Consider the following 24,780-nt stretch of genomic DNA (forward strand, 5'->3'; position numbering starts at 1 on the left):
GCTGGAACAGGTGCAGAGGGAAAAACTCTATAAAAAAGTTCCAAGATACTCTTTTACTTGTGCCCAGTGCTGTGGAGGACTCTGTAACTACACTGTGCAGTTTGGTTCAGTCAGCTGAGAAGGCTAAACTCACTAGGCAGAAGATCACCAGAGCTGGGAGGTGCAGCCTTACAGCGAGGCAAGATGCTGTCATTGCTTTTCTGCAATAATTTGGCTCAAGGAAAGAGGCTTTGAGTGGATTCCCAGCCCTGTGCCAGCCTGGTGGGCCATTGCAAACTGTGCCTGTGCTGTCCTTGGCAGCCCACACTCCAAGTGGGAGATGGCAGGCAGGATGTTCCTGTGTTAGGATCCATTACAGGGAAGGGATGTTGAGCGGGCAAAACTGGGGACAGCATTCCTCACAGTTTCACATGCACTGCCCTGTTGTCACTCTGTAGGTCTGGATGTGATCTGTGTCCCTTGCTGAGTCAAGCACAGACCACAGATACAGAGAATCCTCTGGCAAATCTTAGCTTTCAATGCACTTTAAAGGTGCTGTTATGTCTGAATCCTGCAGAAGACAGAGAGGAGCAGAAAGTGTCAGGTTTTACCTCTCTCCTTTCAGTCTGGAGAGAGAAAGTAGCAGATAATGTATCCATTACTTCTTCAAAGCCTGAGTGTGAAAAACACTAGTGAAAGAGGAATAGTGTTATTAGATAAAGCACAGAATCATAAAATCATTTAGATTGGAAAAGACCTCTAGGATCATCAAGTCCAATCAGTAACCCAATGCTGCTGAGCCCACCACTAACCATGTCCCAAAGTGCCACTTCTACACATCCTTTAAACTTCTCCAGGGATGGTGACTCAGCCACTTCCCTGAGCTGCCTGTTACAGTGCTTGAGAACCCTTCCAGTGAAGAAAATTTTCCGAAAATACAATTTAAAGCTCCCCTGGCACAACTTACCCTTTCCTCTCATCTTGTCACTTATTGTAAGCGACAAATTGCTACAACCTCCTTTCAAGTAGCTGTGAAGAGCCATAAGATCCAGTTCATTGAAAAACACCTTTGTTTTGTGGCGCTTCAAGTAGAAGGTGCCAGCTAAACAAGATACACTTTGAATGTGTTTCATGAAGGCTGAGCACTCAAATTCCTTTAAGATGTTTCTATGACCTCAGAAAAGTCCTTTAAGCACTTGATAAATGGCAAAATCTAAATTGTTCAGATTAGAAACTAAACTGTAGATTATTAATAAGATTGTTCTGGAAATTCATCATGCACTTGAAAGGTAATTTTTATAGCCTAATATCTATCAGTAGCCTGTACCAGCAAGCTCTTTCACTTAGCAGAATCAAGAAGGATTTGAAAGGATGGGAAGACAATTTTTTTTCCCTAGGCTTTTCTTGCTTGCCTTTCACTAACTGACAAGAAAATCTCTAAAATATTTTATCCTCCAAGAAATGCGTTGTACAAATTTTAGACCAAAGACTTTGTATATTGTGCTCCCAAATCCTGTTGCAGAAACAGTTGTTCAAATAGAAAAATTTAATAAATTCATTTTGTGACAATGGCAAAATTTAAGCCAAACAGATTTAACAGGCCTTGCTTCTGAGACTGAAATAGTACAATAATAGAAGTTTTACTTGGCAAACACTTTAAAAAATAAACTGAATTGTCTCGGGCTCACCATAGCTCTCTGATTCTTCTGTGTGTAAAATATAGTTTAGTTTCAGCAAGATTTGATTTTTCTGGTGGGAATTTATTTTTCCTCAGTCCAGATTATAAATGTTCTAATGTTCAGCAGGTGGCACCAGCTGCCCGTGGCCAGTGCTGGCTCCAGGATGACACCAAGGTGTGCTCATGTGTTTTGTGTGAAAATCTGAGTGGTACCCAGAGCCAGGGAAGTGACAGCTCCACCTAGGCCACCTCCAGCAGCCATGGATAATGCCCTCCTTACTGTAAGGGAAGTTTATTTTTTTCCTTTCTCTTATGCCATCATGTCTTGTGTTTGTATTCTTTCACATTCTTGTGCCTCACTTGTGCAGTTACATAATTTGTGCACATACAAGGCACAGCTTTTCTCTGTAAGTACACAGTTTGTGGTCATTGGGAGTGGGATGGACAATGGTTACAGCTGTGTAAAGCAGGTGAACAGCACTGAAAGCAAGGAGCCATGGAGTGCCCAGGTGTGCTGACCAACCACGAAAGGGAACAGAGGGCACACAGGTGCAATGCATGAACATGAGGGGTATAAAAGGTTGGGCTAAAGAACAAGAAGGGCAGATACTTGAAGTCTTCTGATGTGGTGTGATTCTGTATGGGCGAATGCTTAAAGCCTTCTAAAATTGTATGATGATACTCTATTGTGGCCACCTCAACTGCAGCATGTGCTGCAGCACTAACCCTGCTGGCCAGTGCTAGGGCAGTGTGGGATTTGCTGGCAGGAGAGGTAAGGCTGGGCAAGGGGTTGCGGGCCACACCACACTCTTGCCTCCTTTGGTGGACACTCTCCATCTTCCTGCACAGCCCTTGCATTAATGAATCTACTGCAAAATAACAAGTGAATATGTGAAATAAAGTGCTGTAACTGGCTTTGTTATCTTGCCAAAAGTCCCAGCCCTTCAGTGCTTCTCTACTGCTGGCTGTACAAAAGCAGTGAGGAGCCACCAGCCAGGCAGACATGAGGCACAGTATGGGGAGTGAGCCCAGTGGAGCAGAGCCCTTAAAGCAAGGGTCATGTACTCCCAGACTGGCTTTGCACATATTCCCAATGAAAGCCTTGCAGTCTTCTGCTTATTATTTTTCACAGGAGAAGAGATCCAGTAACTTTACCAATCCAGACCATATTTATAGATAATGCCAGTTAGTCCTAGATTTGTAATTTTTTGACAATGTGATGATTGCCAGAACAGGACATACATACATAATTATTTTCATTACCAAATTACAAATGTCCAGCCAGAATAATATCCTTGGCTGAACAATACTTAGACTCTTTTGAGTTGCCCAGCTAATATTTAATTTCTGGACAGAAGCAGCCAGCTTTTCCTGGAGAATTGCACTCCTGATTTGCCTGAGCACAGACAGCAGGAGTAGATACAAGGCCTCTACCCTATGATAGGCAGGGTTTAGATTTGGCTTTGCTTGAAGGGGTAAACAGTAGATGGATGGAGAGTATGAAACCACTGAGGTTTCATAGGGGGGAGGAAGCTAAACAAAAATGTTTATGCTTTTTGTAAAGTGACTTGGAGTGCCAAAAGGGGCAATTATTTCTGTATCAAGACCTTTAATCAGGTCTTGATACAGAAATAATTCTGTTATCACAGGGAGTAAGGTTTTAGCCTTATGTGTTTTATATTTTGCTATGGAGGCGCAGAAAAGACATACTGCACCTCTAACACTTGTTAACACTAAAGAGGGAATCTCACAGTGGTCACAAACCCTGAAGCCACAAGAAAGTTAGAAAGTCATCTTCAATAAACCCTTTCATAGCTTGGTACGTGCTCCAGTTGATTCCTCAGGTTAGTTCCTTTGCATGTTCTCTGTGGTTAAAAAGCGTTGGCAGTTTTTCATAACTCCCCACCTTTAAACTGGGTTGCCTTAGTTACCATGGCCAGCTTGAGAGACAGCAAATTTAGTACTAATACATTTTCAAATCTCTGCAGTTTCTGTAAAATCTCTGTCATAATCAGCTACAAGACACACTTTTATCATAGTGTTAATAAGCGTAGTGGTGATGCCTAATCAAGCTAATTAAGGAGAGAAAATTGTCACAGGCCAGAAAAATGGCCTTGGCTCATTACCTTAGTGACTGTCCTGTGAATATTAGGTGAAACAGCTTGTGGAGTTCCCCTGTAGATGGAAATAAGGTTGGCTTCAAGTGGCTCAGATGTCTGGTGCTTGGAAGCAACATGCTGCAGTCAAGGTCGTACTTTCCCCAGGAGGAAACTGATAAGTCTTAAGTTGTCATCTTGATTGGTGATTCAGTATTTCCTCTGGCACTTCAGAAAATCAGAGAAACCAATTAGTATTTTAAAGGTTATTTTTTAAAGGATACTATCCATGATAAACAGAGTTAACAGTTGTCTCAAAGGCTGTTGATTTATCTTGGTCTCATCAGCACAGTATTTGGTTTGAGAACACATCTCTGTGTAACATGATGTGATAAAAGTAACTTTTCACCTCTACTCTTTTTCTTTTGTTCATCCTTTAAAATTTTAAGTAGAGTGAGCTAAACTTTGTTGAGATTTTATATTACTTGTGTAGTTGTTTAAAGTTCCTAAAACCTCTTTAAATTACAGAAAGATACTTCTCAAGCCAAGGAGTTGGCAGTAAAGGAGCAAGCAGTGCCTGAGAAAGTATGGCTGTTTGCAAGCTCAGGCTCTTAGGGGACAGTGGAGGAAGGAACTTGGAGTTTTGCTTTCATGGAAGCATCTCCTTCTGTAAAGAGCAGCTGTGGACTGTGCTGCAGGACTGGAAGTGCTCTGGTCATTTGTACAGAGGTAGTATTTTTTTTGTCCTTAAACCTCAGCTTAGGTTGTTGTGGTCAGCTGAGTGAAGAATGAGAAACCAAAAACTGTGGGTTTATTATTTATTAAATTTAATTGATTAAATTAGCTGGTATGTATTCCAATGCAGCCCCACTGTTTTTCCTGCTCAATAAATTGACACTTGTTGATGCTTCTAAACTGCATGGCTCTCTGAGTTTGAGATAAATATCTCAAACTCAGTAAGAGTAATAATGTGAAGGAGGAAAACACTGAATCTACCTTTTATAGCTTCTCCTAGTAGCAAAAGCAGCCTTCCAAGTCTTCAAATCACTAAGAATACACTTTTTCTTAGAATCTTCTGTTTTCCTGAAAGATGGGGCTGAGGCTATCCTTGTGAAGCTTCACATGGCTGAAATGACTTAATGAATACGTTTTACAAAGTTTTAGATGACAGTGAGGAAAAATAAGCAACAAGTCAGCCTCAGTCCTTGGTCACAGGACAAAACCAGGTGGTTTTGTGCATGTAGTTTTATATCCTGATGCATGTAATTGTGCAGACTAACCAGTGTGTGTTTTTTAATACATGGTATCGAGAGAGCAGGTACTACTTCAGCTTCTGCCAGTTTCTGGACTTTCCTTCACAGCTTTACAAACAGAAATTCCCTCTAGGGTCAGCCCACTGGTCCAGTTGCTCCCAGTGGTGTTGCTGTTTAGGGGGAGGGTATGAGCCCAGGCATTTCCTGCAGTCCTTTCCCCCCAGCCTCCACAGCTGTTGTGTCTATGATGTTAGGGAATACATTTATGGGATCTTTCCTTGAGAATGTACCTAATCCCTTTCTGAACCTATTGATTACCATCTGCCTTGCAGCCTCTTGCAAGAGAGATTTACTGCCCACTGTGTACTGAAGTACTTCCTTAAGTGTGTTTTATAATTATTTATCTTTGCAACATCCCCAGGAAGAAGAGCATAGTCATCCTCATTTGACATAGGGAAAGATTAGGAGGGTTGTTTCCAAAGCACCTGTTAATAGATGTCTCATGCATGAGTTTCTCTAATGTGAGGCATTTGAATTTGCAGATGCCTGAACTGATTTCTAGCCCAGAGCAGTCATGTGCAATGATTAACAAACAAATGAGGATCACTTGTGGTGTTGTTTGATTTATTTACTGACCCATAATTAAATACTAATTCCATAGCAAAGCAGAGACGAAACTTCATTCTCCCAGTCATGGTCTACTTCTTTTTCTTGAAGGTTTTTATCTGGTTCATCATCTGTTATCTTGTGCAGCCAGTATCAAAAAGGGGCCACAGTAAAAGCTAACATTATTCACTGATGTTCCAGACTTATCCACTGAACAAAGAGCCTGATCCAGGAAAAGCTGCAGTGGAAAACACAGTGTAGAACTGTACAATTACAGCCCATCTGTTAAGGCATGTATATAAAGGTAAAGAATTAATATTGCTAGGGTGGAAAGCATCTCAAAGAGTGTCTTTGCGAAAACATGTCTTACAAGGAATGGCTGAGGGAGCCAGGCTTACTGAGTGTAGAGGAGATTTAGAGGGGACCTAATCACTCTCTAAATTACCTGACAAGAGGTTATAGGGATGTGGGGATCAGTCTCTTCTACTGTGCCTGTAGTGAGAAGCCTAGAGGGCAATGGCCTCAAACTGAGGCAGGTGAGATTTAGAATACATGTCAGAAAAAACTTTTCCCTGTGGTCTAGGGGTGAGAGTGCTAGATTGATGGTTGGACTTGTTGATCTCAAAGGTCTCTTCCAACCTTGGTGATTCTGTGATTCAGTGATTCCACGATTATCAGTATTTCAAAATCTAAACTGCCACAACATCTCCTTCAAAATCAAAAAGGGACGAGAAGAAAGTGCCAAAGAAGAAGGAAAGTAGCAAGTGTCCAGAACCAACAGGTGGTGTGTGCCCCATGTGGTTGCACATCCAGCCGTGACGATGGGTCACAGGGTGACCGTAGCGCCGCCGGAGAGCCGAGCGCCCCGGGGTACCGGGCTGGCCGGGAGGGCGGCGCGGCGGGGCGGGGCGGCGGCGGGGCCGGCCCGGGCGGGCGGAGGAGCCGCAGCGGCGGCGCGGGCCGAGCGCACTCGGCAGGGGCGACCCCGGCTCGGGCTGTCGCCACCCCGGCTCGGGCTGCGGCCATGGCCCCGCGCCCCGCCGCTCTGCCGCGCCTGCTGCTCTGGTCCGCTGCGCGGGCGCTGCTGTTGCTCGGGCCAGTGTACCTGGCCGGGTACCTGGGGCTGAGCGGCAGCTGGCTACTGCTGGCGCTGGCGCTGTGGCTCTGCTGGGGACTCAACCGGCGGGGGAAGCGCGACCGCCTGGCCGCCGCCTTCGCGCTGCTGGAGGACGAGCGGGAGGCGGTGTGCCGGGGCCTGGCCGCCCGGCACCTGCCGGCCTGGGTGAGTGAGGAGATGCTGCGGATCCCGGCGATGCTGCGGGTCCCGGCGGCTCCGGGCGGCGGGAGCAGCACAGAGAGCGCGGTGTCCCGGAGCGAGCAGCCGAAGGGGTGGCAGTGATGCCTTGGGCCGAGCAGTAGCGTCTTTGATTTTGAAGTCTTTCTCAGGAAAGCGAGGATTAAACTAGGAGTTGTTTTAGCCCAGGAGATGTGCTGTAAGTGGGTATGTAAAACAGACTGATGTATGGCCGGAGACACCTCCCTTCAAATACATGTTGTTGCATTGCAGGTATTTTGCTGTTGAAGATACTTATTTCAGACTTTCTCATCCAGCAGATTTTCTCCCCTTTAGTGTCATTTGAAAACAAACAAGAAAATATAAACATTATATTCTCATCCTGCTAAAAATCCAAATATTTAATTTTAAGGAGTTATTTGTGGATGGTACAGAAGGCCAACTCCTGATTGTTGTTCACATTTATTTCTAGTCACTCTATGTTTTAAAGTGAAGAAACTAGAATTTCTGCCTGCCATTTTATTCTGTGTCTTGGGTTATTAATTGGGTAGCTGTGATTGGCTAATGGAAAGGATGATGAGGTGTTTAGATCTTTTTTCTTTTATCATCATTTACTTAGCATTTTAAAATCTGTCAGAGAGTGGTAGGGAAATGCTTTTCTTGTAAAGAGTGTTGCATGGAGGCATTTATAGTCGGCAAACTTTTATATAGCCTACAGCACTTGGCTCTCCTTAATTCTGTGGGAAATGAAGGCAGCTGGTAGTTCTGAGTGAGGCCAGGGTCTCCTGCCAGGCTGATGCAGCTCTCTGCACATGTTCCCTCCCGCCAGGCACTGAAGTCTGTCTCTGAATGAGGTTTCTGCTTGTTTGTATTGACAGAGCATAAAAAAAAAACAAAACCAACAATTCAGGGCATTAATGAATGTGGTGGTGTCAGCTCTTGCCCTGATGCTGTGAGAGCACTGTTGTGTTTTATCCTCAAGTGCCCTGAATCATTGTAACCAGAAAGTGAGCCTCTTAGTCACTGTTGAAAAGTCAGGCTTGCCCCTACAGAGCACACAAATGCAAAAAGTTCTATTAGGTTTTGTGGCTGAAAGTTTCAGGCTTTATTAGTGTGGGAGCAGGTGGTCCATTATTGATTGCCCTTCACAAGGCTGCCCAGAGAGCACTCTGTGCCCCAGCCCTGGAGAGGTTTGGGCAAATGGGGAGAATGCAGCAGAGGCCACTGAGATGGTCAGGGGCTGGAGCACCTGGGGTCTGACAGCACTGAGGCTGTTCAGCCTCCTTCAGGAGAAGGGAAGGTTTAAGGGCTATCTCATTTCTATCTCCCACTGCCCAGCATGTGCTCATAGAGATAGTAGAGTTTCCAGAGGTCTGATTTGTGACTTGTGAATTCTTGGCCCTTACTCCTGGAAGGCAGGATGTAGGACATAATGATAAAGGGGCTGCACAGTGTGATTTTAGTTTTATCTATATTGCCTCTTCCTTTCCTTTTGTGTGTTGGTAACTTTTGTTCATCAGATGGGTGTTTGCTTCCACACTACTTGTCCTTTATGCTTTTTAACTCCCCAGTTTTAATTTTCCTTCCATCCCCATCCTCTATTTGATCTACTTCTTCCACATGCCCATCTTGGAGGCTGATCCTCACCTGATATCTATTCAGTTTATTCTCTGTGGATTTGTCTTTTTTATCTTTTGGTTTTGCCTTTCAGTGTTCATGGACCTTAAGTTGGGAGCTCTAAAACTGTGCTGAGTTCTTCTCTCCTCTCACACAGAGGTGGTAGTAGCAATACAGTTCAAGGGGAGCATGGCTTGCATTTGCAGTGTTGTAATCTTAGGAAAGGTTCTGAAGGTGTGAAATGATGGTAGTGTCTTGGGATTCATAAATCTTTGTCTCTTCATGTGGTCTGTAATAAAATGAGGGGGATCCATACAGTGAAGAGTTAAGAGCAATCATTGATTTTGCTGTTGGTTAAAATTGTTCTCCCTAGGAAGTGGCTTCTTTAAATTGGCTCAGGTTCTACTCAGTCCTGGTATCAGTTGTTAGGACATATACAGCCTTTCCTTTAGGGGGGATGCTGGGAGGTTTCCCTAATCTACTCAACCATCTGTTTTGGGGTATTTGCAGGATTGTTTTTCAGCATCAGTTTCTTGGCTGAAACCAGCCAGTGAGTTTGGAATAGATGCATTCCTGTGCTAGACAGTGTACATGGGCAGGCTGTGCTTCCTCAGGAAACCAGGCTGGAAAGCTGCTCATGGCAGGCACAGTCAGACCCATGGCTTGGAGAGCTGAGACCTTCTGACTTCAGCCTTTGCAGCCTTTAGCATGACTTTTGTACAAGCAGACAGTGCTTAGAGCAGAGGTAGCCAGGCCTCTACCTTCATTCCAGCTCCTGGGGTTGTGGTGACTGCTCTAGGTTGCTTTTGCCACTGGTTATCTGGCTGCACATGACAGAATCCAAGTATGCTGCATTTTTTCCTGATGTTAAACTCCTTTTACCAGGCAAAATACTACCGGGTACAGAACTGTCCTTTTAAAATGTTGTCTTTTAAGTCCTTGTTCATGCAAAAGCCTTGTTTACACTTTTTTTTTCCCCTCTTGTATGAACAGCTAAAAACTCAGGCTTTTTGTAAAAAGAAACAAACAAAACACCAAAATTCCCAACAAAACCCAAAACAACCAAGCAAACAAGTGAAAAACCAAACCAAACCCTGATGGATAGATTGCTATGTTGTATTTGAACAGAATGGTGCTGTTGTATCAGACGTGGGTTTTGTTGTTGCTGTGATCCTTTCTGTGGCTTGCTCCAGGGCAAGGTGGAGTCATGCAGAATTTACACATTTTCTTTACTTGCTAGTAATTGCCCCTTACCTAGTGTTTTTGATCTTCAAAGCTCTTTTCAAATGCTAAGTAATTTTTACTGCATTCCTTAAATTTTGGCAAGAAGTATGCCTGCTTTTGTAGATAGGTTAGACTGATTCTGATAGTGGGACTTGCCCAAGGCTACAGGATTAAATCTTACTCAGTGTTAGTATTAATTTTGGCAGCTCCTGGTGTCTGGTTCTGAGATTAGTAGGAAGTGTTTTGGTCTCCTCCTACCTGTGCTGTACTGACGACAAACTCGGGGCAAGACTTTGCTGTCAGGGCTCTCACTAGTAACAAGGGCCAGAAGGGAGTCTGAAATCCAGAGCACATGATTCAGAAGTATGGAACTGCAGATGGTTTTATTTCAAAACATATTAGGATACATTAAATTCTTGGAATAAATGGTTGGGTCAAGAAGAGAGCTTGGTGGTGTCGCTGAGCTGAGCTAGCCATGTGGCATGCTAGCTAGCATGTGTATTATGGGGATGCCCCATGGGTAGGAAAGGACTTGCTCAGAGCTTCTGTCTTACTACACAGTGGATAATGCAGTTGCAACACCTGGAAACTGAGATCTGCTTCCTCACAGAGCTGCTCATTTAGTTCTTATCATTGAGTGGAGCTGAACTTTGGTATTGAGAACCCACTGAAATTTGGTGGCATGTCATAAAGAGCAGAAAGCTGGTTTTCACTAGTCATGTAATCAGCCAGTTTCTGTGATGTTCTCTGCAAGAAGAGCCCATTTTATGTCAGCCCAGGAGCCCCTGGTGGTCTTTGGTCCCAGCCTTTGAGCTCCAGCAGTGCCATTCCTTCCATCTGTCAGAGGAAACTGAGGCGCCAAGTGCCTGGGTGGGACCTGGGTTGCAGACACCTGAATGAGGGGGTGTCAGCTGGGGTGGAAATGTACCTGTACATTTGTGTATAAATGTCTGCTATCACAGCATCTGAGGTGTGACACAGAGCAGTGTGATTCATTGCAGTTGCTTTGGAGGTTTGCTGTCGGCCGTTGGTGGTTCAGGTGACTGTGGTGCAAATAATGAATACAATTTTACTTTTTCTAAAGATGGATCTACCTACAGCCTCATTTTCATGGGTTTTGCCTCTTTCCTGATGCCCCTTTGTGCTGTTTCAAGTCTCTAGGAGCCTTGCCTCTAGTAAATAATCCCAGACAACTGTAATGTTTTTTAATGCCCCACATTTCTCCCCTGCACAAAAGAGCTGTGACTTTCTCACTGGGAAGGGGTAGTCTAACTATTGTCCTGTCCTTTCTTTTGGGTCACATCCCTCTCCTGTCTGTAAGGTGTTTTGAAGAACTGAGAACCCAGGATTTATGTGCCCTGATGGAGAGCCTTTAGGTGGAAGATGAAAGGCTGGCAGGTGAAGTGGAGGTCCCCTGATTCACATAATCTGCCTAACTGTAAAATGTCAGCAGCAGTTTGTCTGTGTTGATTGTCCCTTCTGGTGCTGAGTTCTTGCTTCATCATACAAATAGACCTGTGCAGGCTGATATTTCAGTTAACTTCTGTTGTCTTATATAAAAGTTGCTATTTAGAGCATCAAAAGCAATTTCTTATAGAGAATGTGGTAATATTACTTTGGGTTTTTTTAATGAGATCATTTGAAGCATCATTTGAGCAAGGAAAATAGGCTCTTCAATCATATATGAAGCTGTACTAAAAACCAGGCTACTGTCCATTCCATCCAGACATCTGTGACACCTCTCTGAAAGCTGATGAACAGTAAGGCTTTGCCTGAGAAGTGTAATTCACAGCTCTTGTAAGAGGAGGTATTGTCCTACCCAATTACTATTGTCAGGCTAGATGTTAGTCAGATTCCCTTTGTATTCAGGTGCTCTAATGTCTATTCTGAGAAGCTGCTGCAGTGTCCTTCCCTTCTGCAGTAACCTGCTACGAGCTTGTAACACCAGCTGCAAATACCACATCCACAGGCTTTAATGTGTGATTGTAGTAAGGTGATTGTAACTCTTTACTCAGCAACTTCTTGCCAGGGTCTGAGAGATCAGTTACTTGAGAGGGTCTCATACCCAGTTGTCCTGATCATGATTAAGCAAGTCATCACTTCAGGGAACTGAAGGGGTTTTGTAATGGACATATACACTTCTTGTTGGCATTTAGTGTGTCCAACTTGAAAACATGATTTATAAGTGACTATTTCATTTTAATTTCTCCTTACCATCTTAAAAAGCTGGTACTGGACTGTTACACATGATAGTGTATACTAACAGACTTGAACTCTTACAGGGCTTTTTTCCCCTGAAGCCATTGGCACCATGTTGGTGTTAGTGGAGAAATGCTGCCACAACCAATACATTGAATTTCCCAAGCAGGTTCTTGTTTTCCAAAGTGTGGTGTCCTGGTTGAGGAGAGCAAGTACAGGAAACAGGTCCTGCACAGCTCATGATCTTAAAGGGAAGTAGGTTCTCGTGGCTTCCCAAGGCATGACAAAGAGAAGGATGAGAAATCTAATGCTGCTTTACATCATGAACAGGAAGTGACACTTGCTTTAATAATGTAAATGTGCCCAGAGGCATACTGATACATCAGTGCACGTGGGATCTTTTGCCTTTTACTATTCTCTGGCTTCTTTGCATTTTACAATTTTTCAAGGAGGTAGGAAATTATAAAGGATGTATGTATAAAGGCAGAGGGATCTCAGCTTACTCTAACAGTTGTTCCACACTCCATGCTATCTTTTGCATGTGTTGCAGTGTGCTCAAACAGATGGCACTCACTTTATTTTTCTTTGCATCCAGGTTCACTTCCCTGATGTTGAACGAGTGGAGTGGCTGAACAAGGTGAGGAGCTCTGAACTACAGCTGGTGAGGCCACTTGCTCCCATCCAAACTCTGTGGGACAAGTCTGAGAAAGTTATCAAATTGCTACTAAATTAGTGTAGTTCAATTGTATCAGTGTCTATACTGAAGTATGGAGTCACTTAAGTGTGGGGTTGGCACTGAGGTTGAGAGCCAATGTGAGCCTGGTTGATACAAGTTTGATAAATTCAACACTTCATTCTGAGACTAAAAAGAAAAAGCGAGTGTTAGTCCATATGTATGGATACCTACATGTGTATGTTATTATTTTAGCAAACTTAGTGGTATGTCCTCTTACCAGAAAGGTTCCCAGAGACCACTGAGGCAAATGCTTCCATCAGCAGGTGTGGTCAACCTCTCAAAGTAAAACAGCTGAACTTGCAATTTAGCATCCAGTGACTATCTTCTTTTTTGGTGTGGTTTTTAGCAAATTTTCTTTTTTATATAAAAGCTCATCTCAATCCTCTAAATAAACCTAACTCTAGGGAAGATTGTGACACTTTAGAGTAATTAGGGATTATTGTACTTAAGAAATTTAACCATGGGCTTCATTGGCTCCTGTGGTTAGAAGCAGCCTCCATGATACTTAAAACTTACCCTTCAGTTCCTGAAACGAATTCCAGTTCTGAGGAACAGAGATGGATCCTTCCATAAGGATGACTTAAGTGCACAAAGTTGACTTGGTATTTTAAAAGGACAGATACTAATAGCCAGGGTTCTGTAATGGGTGTTTCTATTTCTCAGCAAAAGTTGTTTTACTCAAAGAATCTTCAGTGTGTTTATGCTTTCACCCTTCTTTAGGTCCTTGTACAGGCTTGGCCATACTTCGGAACAATTATGGAAAAAACATTTAAAGAAGTTCTTGAACCAAAAATCAGAGCAAAGAGTGTACATCTGAAAACATGCACCTTCACCAAGATCCACTTTGGCGAGAAGGTAGTGGGAGTCTTTTGTAACTCTTGTGGTTCACTCTTTTTTGAAAAGTTCAGGTGTAAGGGGAGTGAGATGTTCAGCTCTGTAATAGCTTTGCTCCCTCTCATGTTGACTTGAGCATCTTCACCATGAAGGAAGGATCATACAGGAAAGACACACATCTCTTCCCACTTGCTGTCAGCATCCTGGTACTGGAGATAGAAAAAAAGGAACACATCCATATTTATTTCTGTTGTACCCTTGCAGCAGGAGTTTTCAGTGCTTTCTAAGGCTTGCAGGATGGCCTAGGGCTATTTGCAACTAGCCCTGTGTTTGAGGACTGTCAAGGTTGTTCTGTCTTTAAAGGAAAAAAAACTAGCATGGTGTACTCATATTACATGCAGTTTTGCAAAGTGTTTAATTAATGCTTCTGTACTCAAATTCATCAAAGTGAGTAGGACTTTTCACTTGTGCTTAGCTTGATAGGTGTTGACTATGTTGTAACTTGTTTGTCTCTATTTCAGTGCCCTAGAATTAACGGAATAAAAGCCTACACCAAAGAAATTGACCGAAGACAAGTTACCCTGGACCTGCAGATCTGGTAACATTGCATCATTGATTATGTTGGTGGTTCTTAACTACTGTCTGTGTATGTGTCATGCTGGACTGGGCACGGTGTACTAAGATTAGCCTAGAATGATGTGAGATAATCTGTCTTCCAGCTGGATGTCCTCAGTTGTTACAGAAGTGAAATGTGCATCAGCCTCTTGACCAGAAATAACCAGCACAGCTCCAAGTGTTACCTCCTCTGGCCCGTCAGGGCTGCCATGAATATAAGAATGTGTCCTTTGGCTTTGCCATTGATGGCAGTGAGAACCCAAGTTTTCAAACTGTTTCCTCTTCTCTGGAAAGCTCTTGAGTCTGGACATGCTCGCTCTGTCTTGCCTACTGTGGTTTCTCATTTGTGCAACCTCTCCAGTTCTTCCAGAACTACTTGCACTATTTATTTTTTAATTCCTTCCTCTAGATTAATCCTCTGTTTTAGTCATTTGTTCTATGTGCCATCTAACACATTTGCTTTTTTGATTACAGCTATTCTCTGAGCAGAATACTGCCTCTAGCTCTATTAACAACAACAACAACAACAAAATTGGATGAAACATTTAATACCTCCCAGGGTGTTTTGAATCAGCTTGTATGTTTTGTTAACATCAGAGCCATTGCAGAGCTAAACTCTCTCCTGGTTTAGCCCTGGAGAAGGGAATTGCTGGGGGAATTACCACTTGCATGCTTCTGTAGCTCTGTAAGTTTAGTGGGTGACTGAGCACCGAATATAAATGGCTTTTCATGGTAGTGCCAGGAAAAAGCTGTGAAATTATGGACTGTCTTGGCAACAGCACAGAGATCCTTAGAACTGTGCCTGCTGCTCACCATGGCAGTGGCATGGCAGCATCCCCAGCCCTGGCAGAGCATCATCACTCCCTGTAAATTCACATGCTTGATTTTCAGCCAGATGTTTCAGTGCTGTTGTTGTAATACCCAGGTCAGTGTTAGGGCCTTTGGCAAAACATTCATGCTTTCCATGTTGAGACTCAGAGATCTGATGCCTTTTAAGCCTTGCAGAAGATTGCTGCTGTTCTCTGCTAAACTGCTTCTCCCACATGCTCATTTTCACTGTCTTTTGCTAATCCTCTGCAGAGGGATTCCCCCACCTCCACATTCCTGTCCCTCTGGCAGACCCATCAACATCTCCAAACTGGCCAAGTACTTCTGTTCCTCATGCTGATGCTGATAACCTAACCTGAGCTGGTGCCATCTGATAACCCCAGTATTTTCTGTATTCACAGGAGTGTGAATACAGAAAATACTGGGGCCTTGCCCCTTTTCTGTGAATACAGAAAATACAGGCCTTGCCTCTCTGGTGGGGGTCTCTTCTCTAGGGTGCATTAAAGCCTCAGCTTCACTTGTGGTCATATGTTAACATCTGTGTCTGCAACTAAGCTGTGTTGTGCATCCTGCAGTGTCTGCAGGAGATTGTGTGTTGCTTTCAGGAACAGGGAGAGGCAAATCTGTGATCAGTGCTATTATTTCCCTACCTTTTTCTGGATTGCCAATAGAACAGGGTTTTTAGCTACTTAGAGGAGATGGACTTGAGTTACCCCAGTGTGAGGCTGTCCTTCACTCCACCTCTTGGTCACTGTGCCTTAAGGTTTAAATGTCTGATCTTTTTACAGGGCTGTGTGCTGGCATCACAGCACTGGAGAAGAGTGTGCAGTGCTGGGAGTGCCTGTGAGGTGCACAATACAGTGCTGGCACCACAGTGACTCTTGTGTCAGGTTTCAGTGCTCTATAAATGCTTCTTGCTTTCAGTCTCTCAATAGTACAGGAGGACAGATTTTTTTTCCTCCAATTTTATCAAGAAGGCAACTAGTTGTTGAAGCCCAGAGTCTTTGATTTGACATGGAGAAAAAACAGGAAGAGAGTAGGAGTAGAAAAAACCTTTCCTTCTTACCCTTCCTTTGTAGTCTGTATGGAACCATTTCTGTAGTTTATTAGCCACTCACAGACATGGGATCCATGAAGGGCTTTGTTTCACCTTGTGCTCCTGATCTCACCAACATGGTGCAACACTGAATGCTGTGGTTCAGTTCTATGGGCTATGTGAAGAGGAGCTTCCTTTCCTCTGTGTTAAGTTTGTGATATCACAAGTTGCATCCTTTGCTTTGGGAAGTGTGAAAAATAGGCTTAGAGATCCCTAATTTGTATGAGCTGTAGCTGTCCTTGAGGAGGCTGGGCCAAAGGGGGCTTTCAGCATGGGGTCCATGAGAAGATGGGGCCCCTGGGCAGTTGCTTTACAGTCAGGGAATTGCCTGGGCTTTTTCTGAAGGGAGGTGCAGACATCCAGGTTAGTTCAACTTGCCAGCTCTGGTAGCAGCCCTGCCTTCAGCCAGTGGATTGCCTTTGTATCATAGACACTGGGCCCAGCTTTTCCAGCCCAGTACAGAAAAGACACAGACACTTGCACTTGAAAAAGGTTCTCACCCACAGCACAGGCATATCTGCATCACCTTGTGCAACAGGTGATGTAGGAGAGAAACAGGTGATTCTTTCACCCTCCACAGGTGGGTAGAGCACAATCCTGTGTAGGGTGGAGGGGCTCAGCATTTTAAGTGTCAAGGCTTGAGTTTGGCTCAGGTGTGCCTGGGGCAGAACAGCAGAGAGCACAGCAAAGTTATGCTGCACAGAGGAGCAGATGGAAGCATGAGCAAATGGGACTGGAAATGAGGAATAACTATTGAACAAAGAGTTCATCCTTCCTACCAAGCACCCTGGCAGGGGGTGATACCTGTATGAGGCAGACATAAGGCTAATTTAAGGCTCAAGGTCTGATAAGACTTCTCTGACATCTTTACTGGAGAAAAGAGACATCCAGAACCCAGTGGGAAGAGTTTTTGAGTGTGTGGAAAGGTAGAAAGGCTGTAAAACACAACAGCTCTTACTTGTATTGTGTTAGACACTTGCAAAAGCTGAATTAAATCCTCTTGGATTAATTACTGCAAATTAAGGAACTAATTTTGGCTCCTCATTTAGAATTTTATTGTAACAATGCTCTATTAGCACACAGTGTAATGACCTGTAAGATAATGTCAAAATTATAGAAGTTAACAAACATAAAATAAGTTTAATTATGTCACTAGCTTTTAAGAAAGATTGTGTTAATTTCGGCATGGTTTATGAGCTTGGAAATAAGAAATGAGAATGCTCTAACATTAAAGGCTTTATTCTATGTGTTATGAGCTTCTGCTAGGTGACTGCCTGTAAACAAATACACAAAGAACTTTGCTTGCAAAAGTGGAGGCAGATTCACAGGGTTGCAAAGTCTTGGCAGGTTTTTTAGGGATGGGAAGGAATCTGTCTATATGCAAATTACAGTTTGAATTTGTGGCAACTGCAGCGCTATTTGCCCATATACATGTGGTTGGAGCAGAACTCCTGCCCTTTTCCTTTGATTATGGAGTGAAGTTATGCATGCAGGCAGCAAGCACAGCACATTCACTGCTGCAGCACCTTTACACCCTGCTTTACCTGCAGGGTGTTTGTGTCTCTGCAGCCAGAGCTATTTCTCAGGGGGCTGAAAGGGAACTTAGTAGCTCCCTTCAGTTGTTTTCTGCCAGAGGCATCAACAGATGTTCGAAGTTCTGCTCCCTGGGGTGTGGCTATTGGTTTCTGCATAAGGTGATGTTTGTACTTTAATGAAAGTCTAAGGTGCTTTCCAAATTGCCAAAGAACCGCATTCAGCATTTGCTTTATTTAAAGCCTGATGTTCTCCATGGCAACTAACCAAAATCTGATCTAAGTAGTTGTCTTTGAATTCAGCCTCAAGGAAAACAGGTTATTTTTAGTGATAAATTTGTCCTTCAAGTGGGTTTTTGGGTTGTGGGCATGGGTGATCTATGGCCTTTTTGGGTGTGGGCAAGGTGGGAACCCCATAAGTTATGGCAGGATGGCGCTGCACCAGCCTGGGGGCTGAGTCACCAGGGTGTGGGGTGGGATCAGGCTTTTGGCAGAGAAGGGAGCAAGAGGGCAATGGCTCTGACCTTGAATTTTGAATGAGCATCTTGGTCCCCTTCTTGGAGCAAGCTTGCTCCAGCAAACCCCCAGTCTTAAGAATGGAAAAGTAACTTAGAAATACAGAGGATGCTTCAATGTTTTACAGGTACATCAATATCCCAGCTGATTGCAAGGTTTCTCTTGTGAAAGATCTGACTTTTGTTCAACTCCCTTTTTCAATCACTTGAAAATCCATCTCTCTGCCTGCGGGATCATGTTGTCAATCCTTAAACTGATTTCATTTATGCTCTGTACAGCCCCAAATTTCTCATGGGACTATTGCAAACTGTGGAATAATGTGAGAATTTTCTTTCAGTTACATAGGGGACTGTGAGATTCACATGGACATATCGAAATTTAATCTTGGCGTGAAAGGTGTCCAGGTGCGTGCAGTGCTAACATTGTCTGTTCAAGGCTGTGTGGGGCAGGAGGTAGCACCTCCCAGTGGGAAGGTCATGACACTTAACTGGGAAACTAGCAACTGTCAGGCTTGGGATGAGTGGCTTTATCTCCTTGTTCTTGGCTGGAGAAATGAGGCCTTCCATGGAAAGCGCTTAAATGCCACTTCTAAGCTTCATAGAATGACTCTTAAACAGGGTCGGTGCTGGAGCATTGAGTATGTGTGGGCTAGCAGCTGCCACTGGAGTTCAGAGGAGCTCAGAGTGTTGGTAGAGAACTTCAGGAGAACCATGGTGTTCATAAATTGGTGTAGATTAAACCAAGAACCTGTTCTTGGAATGTTGAAATCCAGTAGACAAATGGCTCCATTGTACAGCAGAATTGCAGAGACTCCTCAAACACAGAAAGCATTGTCTGATATCAGTAGCAATGGTTTGGGGGGAAAAGTTTTTTTTATTAAATTCTAAATAAAATTCAAGTAGAATTTCTAAAATTATCTCAATCGCTGAAAATCTCACAGTTTTGAAGGTGGATCATGAGAATACCTTAACCCTGAGCTTTCGTGTTCTGTTTGCAGTTGTATGGGACGTTGCGGGTGATCCTGGAGCCTCTCCTGACCGATGCCCCCTTTGTTGGAGCAGTGACCTTGTTTTTCATGCAGAAGCCGGTGAGTCAGGAGTGAGCTGCTCTCTGCAGATTTCTTGGCCTTTAGTGAGTGACACGAGCTGGCCATCATTGATAATCCAAACTGCATAATTGTGAATACCTCACAGTTCAGGTGCTTAAATGACAAATTCCTAATTGTTCAGTGTCCCTCTTCACATCTGGGAGGATGTGAATTAATTCACTCTATACATTTGTAGTAGTGCCTAAATAGTTACTTGCTTCGCGCTAAGAATGGGAGCACTGTCTTATGGTGGCAGCACTGGAGTTGTTTCTGCAAGCTTTCTGGCTGCTCTACCTTCCCATTCACAGATTTTAAATGCAGTCATTTTGAAGACCATTCATGGTTGCCTTTTGAAGTCTTGTCTGTTTAAGGTCGTGTCCCTTGTACTCAATTGCGGTTTAATAAAATATGAGAAACCTTCTAGTCTTGTAAGAAGCAGTTATCTTACAGCACACAGCTTTGCTTGTGGTTTATGCTCTGCTTGAGTTCATGAAAGTCATACATTTTTGATCTTGTATGAGGTGTTTTTGTGTTTAGATGTAGCAGCATTATTTTAGCACATGAAAGAATCTCTTAAACAAAAATAGGAATACAGACTCCTGAAACCGGTGGTATTTGTAAATCCCTCTGCCTCAGGGTATAGGCCAACCCCTAAAGTGAATGGATGAGAAAACAACTTCAAAGTCTTAATAGAGTTGCAGAATTTCCTTCATGACCTCAGGGCATCTGCCAGTGGCCATTGCTAAGGGCTGAATGCTGACTTTGCTTCTTCTTGCAGATTGAGTCCCAGTGATACCCTCAATTCAGGATGGTGGATAAAATAGATAAGGGAATTGATACCAGCTGTTGATTTTAATGTAGAGATGCAATTGGTGGTGCAGGTTTTCCTTCATTTAGACATCTTCTAGAAGCATTTCCCTTTTAAATTCTACATTTATTTTAAAATAAATTTTAATAGACCTGTATGATATTTTCTCCCTGATCTTGTTGTAGCATTTGGAAATCAACTGGGCAGGCATGAGCAACCTTCTGGATGTCCCAGGGATTAAGTGAGTGTCTACTTTGCTTTACTTTATTCTTTGAAAAATTTTTGGAAGTTGGGATATAGTTCTTGAGTAACCAAAGCTGTTGAGAGCATTGTGTGCAAGATGTTGTGCTGATGTTCATCCCATTGTATCTGGCTGTGGCAAAACCTGAGGAGGGTTCTTTTTGCATTCTGTCAAAACTGTTTCAATCACTTCATTACATTTAGGATGGAAATAGGAAATACCCCAAACAACAACGACTTATAAACTAAAAACAAGCTCTTCTGCTTCCCATGTGCAAGTTATTTGCAAAGGTAGATGAAGTAGGTTTAGTCTGGCAGACTGCTTTTTTTAATTTACAGTGAAGTGTAAAAAGGCAAGGTATCACAGTTGCAGTCTCTCTGAAAAACTCAAGTACAATCCATGATAAAGAGAACTGCACCAGATTTATAAGGAGAAAAGTTTTTTTTCTATGCAATCTGCTCACATTTTAGGTGTAGCTCTTCTCCACTGCCTCTTGGGTTAGTATTGCATACATAAAAGTTGCACAGCAAGGATGAAAATCTTAGTGGGTTTCAGTATTGTTACAAACTGTTTCACTGGATTAGGGATTCAGTTTGTTCTTTAGGGTAAGGAGACAATTCTGTTGCACAAGAGGAAAATTCATGGGGTTACATAGCCATTGCCTTTGTCCCTTTCACTGCAAATGCAGATACTTCTATTCCTCTCTGCTCCCCTGTAGCTCATGGTTTGCAACTCAGGAAGAGTCTGGCTACTTTAGGTGCCAGTTTATGCATTAAAGATCCTCTGAAGGCTTTTGATGTTGAATGAGAGGAAGTTTCCTTTTTCTCTTAATTTGAGGCCTGAGTGCCCTTTTGCCCTGAAGTTTAGCCTAAGAGCTCCAGTTTTTATCAGAGGAATTTATCTGTTCTTTTCTACCTTGGTTTCCCTAATCCTTGCAGGAGAAGGCCTTTAGGTGTTCCAGCCTACAGCCTCTCATATAATTAAGTGCAAATTTGGTGTCCTAAATTTTTACTGCCTGGTTCTCCCACAGGGATTTGCACACAGAAACCTGTGCTTGTTCCTTACCAGTGCAATGAAAGCTGGAAGCAAAACATGCCTGACCATGAATGGGCTGAAGTACAGGTTGAACAAGAGCCCTCCCTGTCAAATGAATTTGGCTCACTTAAGATGGGAAAGAAACTGGATACTGTCATCTGTCCTCACATACAAGCTGTGTTTAGTTGGGTGTACCCTGAGACTTGAGAGAGGGGATAAGTCTCTGACAATCCTGTGGGGGTTTTTTTTACAGGAAAGCCAGGAGCCTGACCAAGGTTCCTGGTTTACCATGCGGAGTAGAAGACTTTCCTTATGTTCTTTATGTGTGAATTCAGCCTCCTCTGTGAACTGGGACAATTTTGTTACACAGTCATACCAATAAGCACTAGATCTATCAAGAGGATGAGTCTTTCAGATAATTGGTGCTCTTGGGTTTTCCTCTTAATATTGTTTTTTGCTTATGCCAGCTTGTGGTGGTCATTAATCACCTGGAGAGTACTTGGACGTCTCTGATAGCCATATACTTCTTGTACCTGCTGTACAAAAAGAGCAGTTGTAAAGTAAAGATTTGAACTGAAAAGCTAAAAATGTGCAAGTTGTAATTAGGCTGCGAAGTTCCTTGAACTCCAAGATAGTGCCCTCAATTCAGCCAATGTGATCTCTTACTTCAAAAGAAATTTTACTTATTAGTGCAAATTCTGCCAAGATCCAGAACCTCATCTGAGAAATGAGCTTGGCTTTTTTTTTTTTTTTTTTTTTTAATGTATCTGTCTGCTTCAATTTTGTGAAAAGGTCTCAGCAGGTGGCCAAGAGTAGGCAGCAGTGTGTGCTGTGGCCATTTCTAAGTCTAAAAACAAACTCGCTTGGAGGCCTTGAGCCCCCTGTGAAATGCTGAAACCTCCTGATTCCCTTCTCCCCTTGTCCATGTCTAGTGTCATCCCTAAGGAAACCCAGAAGACACTTGAGTTTGACATGTTTGGGTGTGTGCATGAAGATTTCACACAGCCTGAGATCCCATTCATCGTTTACAATGATGAGCCAAATTCACACCTTACAATTCACACCTTGCAATTCACACCTTGCTCCATATTGCAAACCTGCACCACTAAATTGGAGTTGAAGGGCCACTCTAAAGCTCTTTCATACAATCATAAAGTTTGGAAAAGATCTTTATAGATCACCAAGTCCAGCCATTAACCTAATACTGCCAAGCCCATCACTGAACTATGTGCCTAAGCACTTTTACAGGTCTTTGAAATGCTTCCAGAGATGGCGACTCAACCATTTCCCTGGCAGTCCTGTTCTAACTCTTGACAATACTTTGGGGGGAGCTAGGCCACACCAGTCACTTTGCAATGCCCATTTTTTCTGCTGTCCCTCACTTTCTCTCCTGAGTTGTGACTGATTGATGCCTTTTTCCCCCACCCGCAGTGTAATGTCAGACTCATTAATTCAAGACTTCATTGCTGCACGGCTGGTTCTACCCAACAGAATCACAGTGCCTCTGAAAAAGAACATGAACATTGCCCACTTGAGGTTCCCTGTCCCCCAGGTGAGTTTTTTCAGTGACACAGTGTTTATCTACCTGAGTGATGCATCCAAGCTTAGTGTGTTTGGATGCTGCATCAACTCTTTCAACCTGAATTGTGGGCTTTCAGTAGGTAGTATTTCAGAAATATAAAAGCAGTGTTGGATAATAATTTGGGAGGGAGAGACACAGGCCCTGGGAGTTCCTACCCTCTCTGCAGGAGAGGAGTCAGTTTGTACTCTGAGCTCATTTACCAATTAAACCTTTAGTCTGTAACTGCAGATCTGTGGTACATGCAAATGAGAGGATAAATACATAAGCAATGTCATGCTATTTGATATTTTTACTCATGCTGTGAAATGTTGTAAATAGGGAACTTGGAGGGTGACATATCATTATTACAAAAAAAAAATTTCCTAAATTCTCAACATATCCAGGTCTTCAATCTCCTTCATCCATCAAATACCTAATACACTTACTAATGAGGATAAACATAAATGAGTGACAAAAGCATGCTCACTGTTGCAAACTTGCATCGCTAAATTGAAGTGGAATTGCTCCTGTGCAATAAAATAAGAACCTGCAAGTGAGTGCTTAGGTCCTCCTTCAGTCAGTGGGAGTTGATCTTTACACTTGATTTGACTGTGGCTGTAATGCTGTGTGCATATGTATATTTCTGATTTGAAAATAAATAATATTTCCTATACAGTTATCTAGATTGAATTTTACATCCCTTTAAGGGGGCTTTTTTTCCCTCTAGGCAAAGGGTGGAAGAAGTGCTTTATTACAGCTGTCATTGGAAATGTACTGCATCAAACTATGTGTCTTTGCAGAACTGTCATGGTGATTACCCTTGCTGCCTGAAATAAACAGTTTTAGGAGGCAGCATATTATAATTATCCAAAGATTGCATTTTCATGACCAATTCTGTATCTTATTTTACGCAGGGAGTAATAAGGGTTCATCTGTTAGAAGCTGAAAACCTAGTCCAGAAAGACAATTTCCTTGGTGCCATCAGGGGGAAGTCTGATCCGTACGCTCTCCTCCGCGTTGGCACCGTGCAGTATCGAAGCAAGACAGTCTCCAGAGATCTTAATCCCATTTGGAATGAGACATTTGAGGTACTGAGCCTTTTGATCTTTCCATCTGTAAGTGGCTGTAGGATACACAGCCATTTACATCCCTGTGCTTGCAGGACCTTTTCGTAGCTGACTGCACAGGGCAGGTGGACTTCCTTGTTTCTTGGTTGAGGCATTTGTGTCCCTTAACCAAGTTCAAATTTACATTGGAAACTTGAAATGTCATTCAGGTTGATCTGATTTACATGTGTGGGTTTTTGGAGGAGGTGCAAAGCCCTGCTTTAAATACCAATCAATGCATCAGCCTGTGCAGCTGCAGGCTGCTCTAGTAGTTAATTCCTCTCTGCTTATTAGGGATACCAGTTTGAGGGGTTTAACTTGTAGCTCAAAAACAAGCAAACAATGTGAAGCATTTTCACCTATAATCAATTGTATTTGTTATGCATTTGACCATAAGAACAGGAAATGTCCTTAATGTGTTAGACAGTTGTCAAGTGTCCTGTTCTTGTCCACAGCCTGAGCCTGAATATGTGTATGTGAATACTTTTTATTTTTAATCAATACCTCTTTCTCCTCCAGTTTGTTGTTCATGAAGTGCCTGGTCAGGACTTAGAAGTGGATTTGTATGATGAAGATCCAGATAAAGATGACTTTATGGGCAGGTAAATTAGCAAGACCTTTGATCAGGGTCCAGTAGCCTCTGCTGTGGGACACCTGAATTACTCATGCTGGAAATTTCATACAGTTGGAAGAGATTCCCTTTGCCCAGATATTAATTCCACATAATTAGTTCCTAGTGCAACTAATGTTGAACAAGGTTACATCGTGCAGGGAATCCTGGGAAGCCATTAGAAGCAATAGTTACTTGAGATTTACTTCAAGTTTATTTTAGTTTTGGA

General features: G+C 43.0%; 1 protein-coding gene across 3 annotated transcripts in view; it reads left to right on the plus strand.

The window, feature by feature from the left end:
- The first annotated feature begins 1,902 nt into the window (after window positions 1-1,902).
- The window catches only part of ESYT3 (extended synaptotagmin 3), a 35,043-nt gene continuing 12,165 nt past the window's right edge, over window positions 1,903-24,780 (plus strand). The window contains exons 1-10 of one of the 3 annotated variants that reach the window (XM_030241583.2): window positions 1,903-1,938; window positions 12,542-12,583; window positions 13,403-13,537; window positions 14,038-14,114; window positions 18,441-18,507; window positions 19,101-19,190; window positions 20,184-20,239; window positions 22,706-22,826; window positions 23,750-23,923; window positions 24,461-24,543. In XM_030241583.2, the coding sequence (XP_030097443.2) occupies window positions 1,918-1,938; window positions 12,542-12,583; window positions 13,403-13,537; window positions 14,038-14,114; window positions 18,441-18,507; window positions 19,101-19,190; window positions 20,184-20,239; window positions 22,706-22,826; window positions 23,750-23,923; window positions 24,461-24,543 (866 nt within the window). In that variant the 5' untranslated portion in view covers window positions 1,903-1,917. Of the gene's footprint in view, window positions 1,939-6,754; window positions 6,895-11,115; window positions 11,146-12,541; window positions 12,584-13,402; window positions 13,538-14,037; window positions 14,115-18,440; window positions 18,508-19,100; window positions 19,191-20,183; window positions 20,240-22,705; window positions 22,827-23,749; window positions 23,924-24,460; window positions 24,544-24,780 lie in introns of those variants that run through there. The other 2 variants (XM_009087814.4, XM_030241584.2) reach the window with 2 other exon arrangements.

The sequence above is a fragment of the Serinus canaria genome, chromosome 7 (assembly GCF_022539315.1).
Source record: "Serinus canaria isolate serCan28SL12 chromosome 7, serCan2020, whole genome shotgun sequence".
Taxonomy (NCBI): domain Eukaryota; kingdom Metazoa; phylum Chordata; class Aves; order Passeriformes; family Fringillidae; genus Serinus; species Serinus canaria.